At 40.6% G+C, this 14,975-nt stretch overlaps 1 protein-coding gene across 7 annotated transcripts in view; it reads right to left on the reverse strand.

Annotated features, from left to right (window-relative positions):
- The window catches only part of CCDC77 (coiled-coil domain containing 77), a 30,933-nt gene extending 20,561 nt beyond the window's left edge, over positions 1 to 10,372 (reverse strand). The window contains exons 1-7 of one of the 7 annotated variants that reach the window (XM_053225668.1): positions 10,275 to 10,330; positions 9,603 to 9,671; positions 6,445 to 6,499; positions 4,699 to 4,767; positions 4,114 to 4,240; positions 3,957 to 4,010; positions 1,906 to 2,149 (exon numbers count right to left, since the gene is read on the reverse strand). In XM_053225668.1, coding sequence (XP_053081643.1) covers positions 1,906 to 2,149; positions 3,957 to 3,994 — 282 coding nt within the window. In that variant the 5' untranslated portion in view covers positions 3,995 to 4,010; positions 4,114 to 4,240; positions 4,699 to 4,767; ... (1 more) ...; positions 9,603 to 9,671; positions 10,275 to 10,330. Of the gene's footprint in view, positions 1 to 1,905; positions 2,150 to 3,956; positions 4,011 to 4,113; positions 4,241 to 4,656; positions 4,768 to 6,444; positions 6,500 to 9,602; positions 9,672 to 10,274 lie in introns of those variants that run through there. The other 6 variants (XM_053225670.1, XM_053225669.1, XM_027074000.2 and 3 more) reach the window with 6 other exon arrangements.
- Between the last annotated feature and the right edge of the window lie 4,603 nt (positions 10,373 to 14,975).

Genomic DNA, 14,975 nt, shown 5'->3' on the forward strand with positions numbered 1-14,975 from the left:
ATGTGTGGGTAGGGGAGCAAAGGGGAAAGGAGCTCAGACGTGGGCATGTTAGCATGGAGCTCAGGGAGAAATGGGAGTCCCCATCAGTTACTTGGTGTCATCATCGCAGATGTAGCAGCAGAACGAACAAATACGATGAGACCGTATACGGTGGAATCTAGAACTTAGACAGTTAAGACTAAGGAAAGGGAGTTGTGAATGGAGACTGACAAGAACTGGGCAGAGAGGTGAAGACAGAACCTAGGAAAGAAAAATGACAGAAATCAAGAAAGGATGAGTTTGCAGAAAAAGGTCAATGGTGACAAATACTGCAAAGGCTACAAAGAGAAGAGATCATTTTGACAAGTAGGTTCTAGAGACCACAGGAGGTACAGTTTTCATGGAGCAATGAGGACAGAGACCAAACTGCAGTCAAGAAGTCGCTGAGAGAGTGATAAAGTCAAACTATTCTAGAAGTGTGGTTGAGAAAAGAGGGTCGACAGGGAAAAGCATAACTACAGAACGGCATTTTCTTCCTTTAAGTTGGGAAAGACTGGAGTATGTTTATATACTGAGGAGAAAAAGCCAATGTCATGCAAGAAGTTAAAAACAGAACATGGAGAGAAGAGAGCGGATGAAACAGGGTTTCTTAGGAGGAAGGAGGATTGGGGGCCAGGGAGAGTTCTGGATCAATTCACCTTGAACAGGCAGAGACATCTTGCCCCTGCAGCGGTAAAGAAGAAGAGAGATGGACAGAGGTGTAGATATCTGTGTGTGGATGGGCAGGAAGGGAGTGCAAGAGAGGTGGCTGGCATTTCCTTTGTGAACTAGGAAGCAAGATTGCCTGAGAGAAGTGGGCTAAGAAGGGGTGGCAGGCTGGAGGAGAGTGAGGGTATGGCACAGGTGAGCACAGGTGAGAAAATTGTTGTACAGTGACTGAGGATACGGATGGATATGTTTACTGTGACTTTATTGTGTAATGATTTGTGACCGTTCTAGGAGAACGGTTCTTAACTGGGGGGTAATTTTGCCTATGCCCCCAGGAGAAACTGGGCAGTGTCTACAGGCATTTTTGATGGTCACAATTGGGGACAGGGAGGATGGGGGCAGAGGTGTGCTACTGGTATCTAGTGAGTAGAGGCCAAGGATGCTGCTAAACATCGTACAATGCACAGGACAGTCTTCACAACAAAGAATTACCCAGCCCCAAATGTCAATAATGCCAAGACTCAGAAATCCTGCTCCAGGAGAGGAGGTGGTGGAGAACCAGATGAAGTTATAGCTAGGATTTGTGCTATGCAAGCAGAGCAAAAGAATAAGCAAGGGGTCATGTACAGGCAGTACAGCCACTGAAGTGAAGCACAATGGGATTTGGGTTAGAAGGAAGGACATGAGGTCAGAAAACTGACAGGCAACACTTAGAAAACCTGAAAAGTCGGGATGCCCAGGGGGCTCAGTTGGTTAAGCATCTGACTCTTTATTTCAGCTCAGGTCACGATCTCATGGTTCATGAGATCGAGCCCTGCAACGGGCTCTGTCCTGACAGTGGAAAGACTGCTTGGGATTCTCTCTCTCTCTCTCTCTGCTCCTCCCCCACTTGCTCTCACTCCCTCTCAAAATAAATAAACTTAAAAAAAAAAAGGGGGGGTGAACAGGTGGCTCAGTCAGTTAAGCATCTGACTCTCGATTTCAGCTCAGGTTGTGATCTCACGAGTAAGATCAAGCCCCGAGTCAGCATGGAACCTGTGTGGGATTCTCTCTCCCTCTGCCCCTCCCTGGCTCACATGAGTGCATGTGCTCTCTCTCTCAAAATAAATAAATAAACTTTAAATAAAATATCTGATTATGATGCAAGCTGGCACTTCTCTCAGTAACGAATGGACTCCATCAGAGTCCTGAAAGGGCACAATGCGCCATCTCTTTCACCTGTCCTTCACAAGCTCCTTTGTAGAGTTCCAGTTTCTTCAACAGGTCTTCATTTTCTGCCTCACACTCAGCCATCTTCTTTTGGTAATATTCCAGAAGCTCCTGAGAAGGGCAGAGGACAGCCAGACGATCTTGTGTGGAAGGCAAGGGAGTTGACTCCACCGAATCCAAGAAAGACTTTCCCTTCCAGTTGGTGGGACCACTGAAGCCACAGGCAACATCATGTTTGGAGGCAGTTGTCAGCCTATGTGACATTACAAAGGGCAAGTTCATTAAACTGTGGGGACGTTTATGAGACATTATAATTTCTTAAATAAAAAAGGGGTTTATGTTCTTAAAGTGCTAGAAGTAAGGTGCTCATAAACCTTCAAAGTTTGATGTTTCAGGTTAGTGACAAATCTTGTGAACTGGTTTCCAAGTATTAAAGGCTTAAAGATAGATTCAAAATACATGTTAGAGGGATAAAAAGATCATTTAGAAAAATGAAACATCACCCAAGTAAGACCAGGTAGTAACAGAAAATGTAATGCTCTTCAGATGCATAGCAACGGAACACTATACACTGTAGTAAAACTGCTACTCCTCTTGTCCTAGAGAAACTCATGCACATATATACAAGCTGACATGTAAGAAAATGTTTATAATGACATTGTTTGTAACAATAAAAATGGTAAGCCTTCCATCCATTCAATAGGGTAATGGATAAATTGTGGTATATTCATATAAATGGAACATTATTCAAAGTTATTAGAAACTGTGAATTAGAGATACTCAAATATTACTGAATCACCCAAACAGTATTAAATGGAAAAATGTATGGAGATGCGTATATAGAAGGTACTGCCATTTGTTTAAGATTATAATTTGCAAAATGAAACTGTTCTTAGGAACAAGTATGTAAGTGGCAAACTTATTAAGAAAGGGAATGATAAATATAAGATTCAGGATTACAAAATAGGCTAGTTAGTGAGCACACAATCATATTAGCATCAGAGACATCTGAATTACACAGACCAAGACTAGACCAGATCAAAGGTTAATCAAAGGCAAGACAAGAAGTTTAGCAAGTAAGAGACTTCAGCTAAAAGAATGAAAGTTGGAAAACAAATAGCCCAGAAGTGGAGAAACCCTGTGAAAATTAATCCAGTTTGGCTAAATCTCTACAATTTACAACATAACAAAATACACAGCAGTGTGGAGAAACTTTATACCGCAAGCCCAGAGTTGTAGCTAACGAAAGTCATGGTCAACACCTTTAATAAGTGAGCATGTACAGAAGAGATATTAAAATTTACTTTCAGCTATCAGGAAGGAAAAAAAACTTAGTATTTTCTCAATCACTAAAAGCTCATGACAGAAATACTCTTTTACTTAATGTTTCATGTTTTCAAAGGAAGTTTTATTTATAACAACTCTGGGAAATAGTCTAGTAGATGAACTAAGAGGTACTTCTGAGATTCTGCAGTGGGGAGCAATGGCCACGAGGATGAGATGTATCTATTGTGTAGCAATAGCAGAACCGGAATTAAAAGTCCCCTGTTTGTATGCTGATTGTTCCCTCTGTCGTCCAGCATCCACAGGTACTATACCAGGCTCACTCAAACTGCCTGCATTCTGGTATGAACATTTAATATGTCCTAGTTTTTAATGTTTATTTATTTATTTTAAGAGAGAGAAAGAGAGAAAAAGAGAGAGAGAGAGAGAGAGAGGGAGGGAGAGAGAGACAGTGCAAGCGGGGAAGGGGCAGAGAGAGGAGAGAACCCCAAGCAGACGTTGCGCTGCCAGCATGGAGCCTGATGTGGGTCATGAGATCATGCCCTGAGCTAAAATTAAGAGTCAGACGCTTAACCAACTGAGCCAGGCACCCCTAATATGTCCTAGTTTTTAATCCGAAAAATACATAGTAAGAATAGAGAAATGAGGTCTAACATAGTTTAAATCCAGAGTTTGGAAATACACTTCTAAAGCCCTTCTAGTTCCCAAGTTAACTTGCACTTAAGGCTACAGAAGTCTTGATTCTTTAACAAGTCAAAAATAAACAAATGGCTTACTTTCTGGAGACAGGGGTTCGTGTTGGGGTAAAGTTCATTCTGTCCTTTTCACACCTGTCAAACACACAAAAATTCAGAATGAGGGGTCAGGAACAGAAAAAAACAGTATAAGATGGGATGCATAGACTCATTCCCTCTCCACCATCATCAGATGCACCTGCTGGTGAGAACGTGCTGTCCTAAAATGTAGGACTCTTGGGGTGCCTGGCTGGCTTAGACAGAAGAGCATGTGACTCTTGATCTCAGGGTTGTGAGTTTGAGTCCCATCTTGGGTGTTCTGATTACTAAAAACAAACAAAACAACAATAACAACAACAAAAACCAGCTTAAAAATAAATAAAAAATAAATAAAATATAGCACTCTTTAAAGTTGTTCCAAATCCTGAAAATCTGACTTTGAATTTTCATAAGGCATTCATTGTTCTTATTTTCAAATAAAATCAGAATGGACAAGCACACACAAAAGAAAAGCCTCCTTTATATGAAGGCTGTCTGCAACAATGCAAAACAAATTTACAATCCTTTTGCTGATACAGAAGAGAGATTCAGAAAAGTTTTTGACAAGTAAGGGACAGTATGGGAATTAAGGTAGAGGACTAGTTATGCTAAATTTAAAATAAATACAAAGCCACTGACATTTTATCCTTATTTGGTGTTCTTTATCCATTGTTTTATCTTAGAGAAAGAAAAAACTACTTACAAAAGTTCATTTACAATCTCCATTCCCATTGCTAATACAGACCTTGGGTTCCTCTATTTGAACAACCTTATCACAGAAATTTTCATGAAGATAACCTCACAGTCATGTTCTCTGAAAGAGGGAGGAGAGAAGGAGAAAGGGGGAGAGAAAAAGGGAAAGAGACCGAGAGGAGGAAGGGGAAGAGGGAAGGAGGGAGGGGAGAGGAGAATTTATTTTATTAACTTTAGAGAAAACTGTCTTATTGAGCATGCTTTGTCAACCCATTTGATTTTGAGCAAGATGATGTAATATTCTGCTCATGTACTTTTAGGGTTCTTCCTCATCTTTCTCTATACTTATTGCCTTGGTGACCACAGAAAGTGTCAGTTTTCAAATACCATCTACACATTAATGGTTTTCAAATTTCTCCCTCCAGCGCTGGCTCTGCCCTCGACTCTGATCATGCCTATCTGACTGCCTATTCCATATCTCCATTTAGATGTCGTACAGGTCTCTCAGGCTTAACAGGTCCAAAACCAAGCTCCTGCTAAATAAATACCTACCACCCAAAGCTGCTCTTCTCTCAGAATTCTACCTTCCAGTAATTACTACCTCCATCTTGCCAGTTGTTTATGACAAAAAAACTCGGTTGGAGAAACTTTACTCCTCTCCTTGTCTTATATGCTACACTTGATCCCTGTAAGCAAATCCTATTGGCTTTACCATCCAAATATCTAGAATCTGACGATCACTCATGCCAATACTGCCCTGGTCCAATGCACTACAACCTCTTGCTTGGATGACTACAACAGCCTCTTCAACTGGTGTCTTTGCTTCTGCTTTTAGAGCAGCCCCCCACAGTCTATTCTCAACATAGCAGTTAGAGTGATTATTTAAAATATAATTCAAACCACAAAGCTCCTCTTCTCAAAAGCCTCCAAGCTGTTTTGTTTTAGTCAGAGAACCAACATCTTTAAAATGGTTTACAAAGTCCTACATGGTCCAACTACCCCAGTACTTCTGTGACCCCACCTACTACTCTCCCCCTGCTCACTGCTCCAACAACACCGGGCTCTGCTGTTCCTCAAACGTGCCAAATTTTTACTTCAGACTTCACATTTCTACTGTATTTATGATGTTCTTCTCCCATTCATTTAGACGGCTTGTTCCCGCTGCTTGAGGGTCCTGATGTCACCTTCTTGGTGAGTCTCCTCTGACCACTCTGGCATCCCCTTACCGACCTTCTCTGCTTTACTTCATCACTATCTGATATATTTTACTTATTGACTCCCCACACTGGATCGTGGAAACTCACTAAGGGCAAGGATTTTTTATCTCTTGTTTTCACTGCTAAATCCCCAGTCATTAAAAACAGTGCCTGGTTCAGTAGATGCTCAGTAAATTTTTTTAAAAATCCTCAATATGAATTTGAAAGACTCTGTTCAACATCTTCTTCTACTGGTCAGTCTACCCAGTTTAGCTAGAATACTGGTTTCTGTCTGTCATTCCATTAGCTTTCTTCTACCAACCAACCCTTCAAATATACCATCTCTTTTTCTCACTCTCTCCTTTAAAAACATTTTTTAAGTTTATTTATTTATTTTGAGAGAGACAGAGACAGCGTGAGTAGGGGAGGAGCAGAGAAAGAGAGAATCCCAAGCAGGCTCCGCACTGTCTGCAGAGTCCAATACAGGGCTCGAACTCAGAAACTGTGAGATCATGACCTGAGCCAAAACCAGGAATCGGAGGCTTAATCGACTGAGCCACCCAGGCACCCCTCTCACTCTCTCCTTTAAAACGACTACTCACCTCCTTCCACAAAACTTCTCCAAGTCAGGCCAATTTGTCTTTTGTAAAAAATAACCTAGAAAATAGAAATGGTAATTGGGTTGGTATAGTAGGATAATGGGTAACATTTTTTTTTTAAACAGCTTTATTGAGATAGAGTAACTCACATTCCAAAAGTCATTCATTTAAAGTATATAATTCAGGGGTGTCAGGGTTGGTCAGTCAGTTAAGCGTCTGACTTCGGCTCGGGTCATGATCTCGCAGTTTGTGAGTTCGAGCCCCACGTCGGGCTCTGTGCTGACAGCTCAAAGCCTGGAGCCTGCTTCAGATTCTGTGTCTCCTTCTCTCTCTGCCCCTCCCCTGCTTGTACTCTCTCTCTCTCAAAAATAAATGGTTAAAAAAAATCTTTAAAGTATATAATTCAATGCTTTCAGTATGTTCAGATATGTGTAACCATCACAATTACAGAACATTTTCATCACTTCAAGAAGTCCTCTACCCTTTAGCCATCACCCCTGTGCCCCCCTCCCCTTAAACTCTAAGCAACCACTGATCTACTTTGTGCTTCTATAGATCTCCCTATTTTGGACTTCCATAGGAATGAGATCATATAGTATGTGGTCCTTTGCGGTTGGCTAGTACTGTTCTCTCTCACTTAACATAATGTTTTCAAGGTTCATCTGTGCTGTAGCGTGTATTAGTACTTCATTCTTTTATTTATTTTTTTTAATTTTTTTTATGTTTATTTATTTTTGAGACAGAGAGAGACAGAGCATGAACGGGGGAGGGTCAGAGAGAGGGAGACACAGAATCCGAAACAGGCTCCAGGCTCTGAGCTGTCAGCACAGAGCCCGACGCGGGGCTCGAACTCACGGACCACGAGATCATGACCTGAGCCGAAGTCGGCCGCTTAACCGACTGAGCCACCCAGGCGCCCCAGTACTTCATTCTTTTATATGGCCAAAGAATATCCCATTTTATGAATCCAGGTGACATCTTAAAGATGAATGCCACTGTTCTAAAACTATTTAAGAGTAACTTGGAACGCTTTTTTTTCAAAATAATCTTGAGTCATTTTATTTGTTTTATAAAGTAAAAGTAAAGCCCAACATGGGCTCAAACCCACAACCCCAAGATCAAGAGCTGCACGCTCTACCAAATGAACCAGCCAGGCCCTGCCGCGCTGCACACCCCCCACCCCGCCCCCAAGTAACTTGGAACTTTAAGAGAGTCCTCCCACAAGCCATAACCTCTCTTCCCCCTCCGAGTCAGCGACTGTCCTCACTCCTGTTTCCTATGACTACTGCACATCTATAAAAAGTTATCTATATTCACATCTCATTTAGTTTTATTCTCTCACAATCTGACTTCGACTACAACATCTGAACTGGTTATTCTTCTTGGTCACAAGACATCCAAATGAATAAATTTAACTGCTTTCTTGGTTTCCCACCCTCCATCCAACAAGTCACTCCTTGCTTTGCATACTTAATTTGACAGTGTTGACCACCTTTTCAAAAAATATTGGGAGTTGAGAGCTTGGGCTCTAAAGTTAAACAGACTTGGGTTTAAGTATAAGCCCTGTCCCTTATTAGCTGTGTAACAAGACCTGTTATTTAACCTCACTACATTTCAGTTACTTATTAAAGAGGGGGAAATTAGGGGTGCCTTAGTGGCCCAGTCAGTTGAGCATCCAACTTCAGCTCAGGTCATAATCTCACAGTTCTTGAGTTTGAGCCCCACACTGGGCTCTGAGTTGACAGTGTGCAGTCTGCCTGGGATTCTTTCTCTCCCTCTCTCTGCCCCTACCCCACTTGCTCTTTTTCTCTCAAAATAAAATAAACTTAAAAAAAAAAAAGGGATAATAGGGGAGCCTGGGTGGCTCAGTTGGTTGAGGGTCCAACTTCAGCTCAGTTCATGATCTCATGGTTCTTGAGTTTGAGCCCCGTGTCAAGCTCACAACTGTAAGCACAGAGCCTGCTTCGGATCCTCTGTCCCCATTCCTCTCTGCTCCTGCCTCTCTCTCAAAAAATAATAAACACTTAAAAAAGGAAGATGGGGAAAATAGCATATATCATAGGTTGGTGTGAGAATTAAATGAAATAATGAATAAAAAGGATGAACAGTGACACATAAGTGCTCAATAAATGGAGATTATTATTTTTTACTGAAAATTTTCCTTTCTTGGTTCAAAAGGTTCTGTCTTCAACTTTCTTTGCTATTTCCTCTATCCATTTCTGTGGGAACATCATTATCCCCACTGCATTTATGATTACCTCTATTATTTAAAACACTACCTGGCACAGAGTAACTAACAATTACTTACTGAATGAACAAATGACATCTTTCAATATCCTGGTTTGAATGTCCAATATGTAATGGACATTTTCACCTATATGTCCCACTGGAGTTTGAAATGTCTAACTTAAAAAAGTTTAACTTAAAAAAAAATCACTCAAGTCACGTATGTTTTAGCACCTCAAAGCAAATTCAGCATCTCATAAGCAACCTGGACTTTAAAATTAACATTCATTATTTCATTACTCCTTCTCTTGACCTTCATCCAACCATATGAAAATCCCATATAGTCTCTCTGGGCAATCACCATGTTTATTCAGGATCTCCATATCTTCTTCCCAGCTCTACTATAATGGCTTAACTGTTCTACCCACCCCTTGTCTCCCTTGGACCATATTCTTTTGTTTTTTAAGTTTATTTATTTTGAGAGAGAAAGAGAACCAGGGAGGGACAGAGAAGGAGGGAGAGAGAGAGCATCCCATGCAGGCTCCATGCTGTCAGCACAGAGCCCAACATGGGGCCGATCTCACGAATGTGAGATCATGACTTGTGAAATCGTGACACAAGCAGAAGTCGAGAGCTGGATGCTTAAGTGACTGAGCTAACCAGGCACCCCTTTGCACCATATTCTTAAAAGTCATAATATTCATCAGTGGCTCCTCAGAGCCTAATGCATTAAATGAAACTCAGCCTGGATGTCATGGCTCTCTATCTAAGGACCAAACCTATCTCCCCTAATTTCCCTCTCTTCCCCTAAAATACTCCCGTTGCAGATAACTTTCTTGCCTCCATGCCTTTGTTGGTGAGCTTCCCTCCAGCTGGAACATACATCAATCCACCCCCACCCTTCCCCCCTTCACTTAATGAAATCCAGTTAGTACCTGAAAACTAACTACCTCCATCTCTTTCCATAGTCTCTCGATCCAAATTGATCTATCAAAATGATGTAGCTGCAAAAGAACACCATCTGTAATTCTCTAAAAGTTAACATAATAGAGTTCTTTGTTGCTATAACTTCTCTCATGGCAGGGTATGTTCCTTGCAGATAGAAAATGGGCATTACTCATTATAGTACCTCCCAAAAGATCAATATAGATAAATTAATGGGTTTCAGTTAGCTTCTACTCCTCTCTCTGTGATATCCTCATTTAAGTGGTTTTTTCGTTTTTTAATACAGCCTGTTTACTTAAAATTAAATCTTGATTAGTACTTTGACATTTATTTTATTTACCCCCATAACAACTCGGTTAAATACTTTTATTATACTTTAATCTACAAATGAGGAAATTGAGGGTTAGACTATTGTGGGATGAGGGAATACCGGAGCGCATTTCCAGGACACCAAATTCTACACTCTTTTTTATATTTCATCCTGCTGTTGACTCCCTCATGTTTATGGCTCCCCAATCCTCCAGCACCCTCAAAATATTTCACTTTGCACATCCTAACTTCCTTCTTCCGGGACCCGCACTTACTTCTCCCTCACCAGATTTTTTCTAGCCCAAGGCCCGTTCCCCCACTCCTGCATCCCAAACCCAAAACTCTGTACTCACGGCACACTAAACCTCCGAGTCAGAAACCCGCAACCGAAAAACAAAACTTAAATCCGGTAGCTTTGCAGCGCCACTGAGCGTGCACGAAATCGGTCCAATCGCCCACAAGTTTACACGGCCCTTTGGATTGTGCGCCAATAGGAAGGCTATTCACACAGAGGCACGCCCCATTCCCGCTCTTCCTCGCTTCGCGTCTAACCGCGCAGAGATAGCCGGGAAATGTAGTTTTACTTCAGCACGCAGCTTCCCTGGTGGAGGATGTTAATGGATTGCAACCCAGTTCATCCCAGTACTGGTAGTGTGGTGTTTGGGGTCAGAACGCACTAATTTTGGGCACCCCCAGTTTAAACTTGTTCAACTACTTTGTTTTCATAAAAAATCATGCAGAAGCGCGATGCATAATCATGCAATGGATACAGGATTATTATGTGTTGCAATTTACAAGCTTATATCAAGGTGAAGATTCTAAGAAGATAATTTCTCCTTCAATGACCTGGTGGCCTAGGGTCAAGATAGGACCTGTGGTTCAGTTTCTACCGTCAGAGAGTTATGTATATAAATACTACTATTTTTATCAGCAGACACTGCTTCCTTTTCCTGAAAGATGTGAGAAACTGGCTTTAATAATGTAAGCTAATTCAAAACTCAATTGCAGTCTCATCTTTGCAGAAGAACAAATGGTAGGAGTAGGGGGAAAGGCACTTCAGCCTCTGAGCTGTCACTACTGCTATGAAAAAGCTGGGACTCTTTGCTGTATAAGACTTAAGGATGTCCAGAAGGAATTTGACATCTCCTAAATTTACTTTTTGCTGTCTTGTGATTTTTCTCTATTAGTTACACCAAAAATCAGTATTTTTGTGTCTCTTTTGGCCCTTACATTTTTTTATTATTTTATTTAATTTTAAAGTTTATTTTTTTATTTTGGGAGAGAGGGAGAGAATCCCAAGTAAGCTCTGCACGGTCAGCACAGAACTGGATGAGGGGCTCTCACAAACCATGAGATGATGACCTGAGCCAAAATCAAGAGTTGGGTGCTCAATTGACTGAGCCACCCAGGTGCCCTCCCTTATATATATATATTTTAAGCAAAATCATGGTGATCTTATCTTCAGACTGGTTCTTAAATACATATCATCCTATTAATTGCTACTCTGTGTCTCGTCACCTTTCACTTGGATTACTACAATAGGTTTCCAACTGGTGTTTTTCCCTTCTCCAATCCATTCTACAAAAGGTGATTATTCTTTTTAAAGCACATTTCTGGACATGTCACATTCCTGTTCATAAACTTTTGGTTACTCCCCAAAGAGTAGAGAATAAGTCCAGAGAGTGATATGGCATTCAAATACTGACATAACCTGATCCTACTTATCTCATTATATAATAAATAACTTATTTTCTGAATGTAGCATGGACTTCCCAGGTTTGGCTCATACCCTTCCTTTTATGTGGATTGATCTTTTCCATGAATCTTAACCTATAAAATCCCTACCAAGGCCAATACAAATACCATCTCCTTTATTAGAAGTAATCCCTTGTGCTTTGATATTCATTTAGCAATTTGTCATTGTATTTTGATAGCATAGCTTCTGTTCAAATGTCATCAGTCTTGAGCCCTTCTCTGACTACACTATCCCCCCTTACCACCCTTTCGCTCCCTACCTTCTGTACTTTTTAAAAAGATCTTACCAGCACCTAAAATAATATATATTTGCTTGTGCCCATTATTTTGTCTCCCCTTGCCAGTAGAATGTAAGCTCTGTCTTTTTATTGTTGTTCATGTTATATATGCAGAATGAATCTAGGAGAGTGCCTGGCACATAGCAGATGCTCAAAAGTTGTTGCCAAATGAATGAATGCATATATAACATTCTTCCCCACAGGTGTGTTTCCTCTCTTTATTAGATTGCTCTTCTTCCATTCTACATCAAGGTTGAAGTGTCATCATTCATTCACATGTCAAAGGGTTATTCTCAACCCTCCCTCTCTCACAACCACCCAATGTCAGATTGATTTTTTAAAAAAACACTCTGGTTGCAGAGGATCAATTAAGGACAATGCTTGAAGATCTGGGAGGCTGCCGTGGTAATTCACGGAAATGCCTAACTAAACAAGGGAGGCAAAAATGGAAATATGAAGAGGAAAATGAGAAATATTTAAAAGTTCCAATTGACTGGGTGGCTCAGTAGGTTAAGCATCTGACTTCAGCTCAGGTCGTGAACTCGCAGTTTGTGGGTTCGAGCCCCATGTCAGGCTCTGTGCTAACAGCTCAGAACCTGGAGCCTGCTTCAGATTCTGTGTCTCCCTCTCTCTCTGTTTCTCTCTCTCTCTCTCTCTCTCTCTCTCTCTCTCTCTCTCTCTCTCTCTCAAAAATAAATAAAGATTAAAAAAAAAAGTTCCAGGGCGCCTGGGTGGCTCAGTTGGTTAAGCGTCTGACTTCGGGTCAGGTCATGTTCTCCCAGTTTGTGAGTTTGAGCCCTGCGTCAGGCTCTGTGCTGAGAGCTCAGAGCCTAGAGCCTGCTCCAGAGTCTGTCTCCCTCTCTCTTTCTGCCCCTCCCCTGCTCGCATTCTGTCTCTCTCTCTCTCTCAAGAAAATAAATAAACATTTTTTAAAAAGTTCCAATCAACTGGATCCAGGACAGGGAGATTAGCTGGAGTAGGTGACATTAATCAGAGTGGGAAATACAAGGGACCTAGCTGGCTCAGTCGGTAGACAGTGTGACTCTTGTTCTCGGAGTTGTGAGATTGAGCCCCACGTTGGATGCAGAGATTAGTTAAAAATAAAATCTTAAAAAAGAATGGGAAATACAAGAGGAAGAGTATATATGAGTATATATGGAGGCTATGAGAAAGGCAAACCTGAGAAACTCTTACTTGGTATATTCTCCCGCCCTGGGACTTTACTTTCCTACTCAGTTTAATTCTGTGGTGCATAACATTGTTACTGCCGGCAATCTCATCTCTTTGTCTTTCTGTTGTAATGGCACTACACTTTATTTTATTTATTTATTTATTTATTTATTTATTTATTTATTTATTTTTTTATGTAGGCTAATGTGGGGCTTGAACTCACTGACACTGAGATCAAGACAGGAGCTGAGACCAAGAGTCAGATGTTTAACCCACCACCAAGGTTCCACCCAGGTGCCCCAATCCCTGTACTTTAGATTATTCTTAGCTTTTGCCTTCTATGTGTGCTCCTGGGGAACAGTCTCCCATTTATGGGAAATGATATCACCATAACGTTATGGTCTCTAACCTTAGTGAAACCCTCAGAAATGAAGAACAACACTTCTCAAGAAATATTTGCTCTTTCTCCTTATTTCCACAGGAGCCATTTTGGGTATTCACAATTTACTTTAAACCCTTAAGGGAGCCCTCCCAGTATCTTTGTCTTTCTTTCCCAAGCTAATCAACTGCCTTAACTTCGTGCCTTCTCACCCGCTTACTTACCATCACTGTACTTGTATTTACCTCTTTTCCTCTGCTTCAGAGGAACGTGTGTCCCTGCTCTTATCATGCTCATTTCTTTTGCTTCTTTAGGGACTTTGGTTTTTCTCTTACTATCTTCAGCCTCCAATTCTCCATTAGTTCTTCCTTCTCAGCACTGAGGCCCACTCATGTATACTAGCTTGTGAAGATATTCTTTGGTTCTCCTTCAGTAACTTCCATGTTTCCATACCCAACCTTTCCTCCACAGCCAAGGACATTGAGTCCATGCTTGGCTCCTTTTCTTCATCTCCCATTCACTTCCCAACTCACTCAAAACTGGATTTTGACTCCATAACTTTATTGAAATTGCTCTATGATCTATTAATTGCTAAACTGAATGATCACATCTTGTTGTATCTCATTCTTTCTGGCATTTTATACTGTTGCAAATTTTCACCTTTTCTTCAAATTTTACTTTCTTGACAACTATGAAAACCCTCTCAAATCACTCTCACCATTCATTCTTAGCATCACATGCTGGTTTTTCTTTTTATGGTGAAAGAACTATTACCTTCCTGGAAAAATTAACTTTTATTAGCTCAACACAGATAACTGAAAAGTAAACTTCTGGTTTCTCTTATTTGTGTAAGAACCATGGACTTCATAACAATAATACATATCAAAGAATAAATAGAACTGAAGCATGCCTTTGGTATGCTTCCCATCCTCATTTAATGCTAAATTTAAGAAATAATAGCTTTTGCCCTCTGAGAAATCACAGAAAAATAGACAATGCACATACAAACACACTAAAGGAAATAGGAGTACTTAAAAACTATGTACCTGTCCAGGGAGCCTACACCAGGAAAACAAATAAATAACTAGTACCCATGTTTTAATTTTGAAAAATCACAGGGCAGAGAGAAGATAGAAGACTGACATTTATCATTTCCTTTCCAGTTTATTATTTGTATTTTTATTGTCATGTGTATGTTGGTACACAGTAGTGAACAAGGTCTGTGTTATCTGTCCTCTATGAAGGCATCTGCGACATAGAAAATTATTGATAAAGTCCTTGACATAAATTTGAGTGAATCCAAACCAAATATGAGAAAATACCTCACCTAGTTTTTTTTGTTTGGTTTGTTTGTTTGTTTGGAATATGGCATTTGACTCTGTTCTTGAATTCACCCAGTTTGTTAAGGTAGAAGCTCTTGATACGTTACTTTACAAATTATGCAAATATTTTGGCAAACACAGATTTAGAGA

This window comes from Acinonyx jubatus, chromosome B4 (assembly GCF_027475565.1).
Source record: "Acinonyx jubatus isolate Ajub_Pintada_27869175 chromosome B4, VMU_Ajub_asm_v1.0, whole genome shotgun sequence".
Taxonomy (NCBI): domain Eukaryota; kingdom Metazoa; phylum Chordata; class Mammalia; order Carnivora; family Felidae; genus Acinonyx; species Acinonyx jubatus.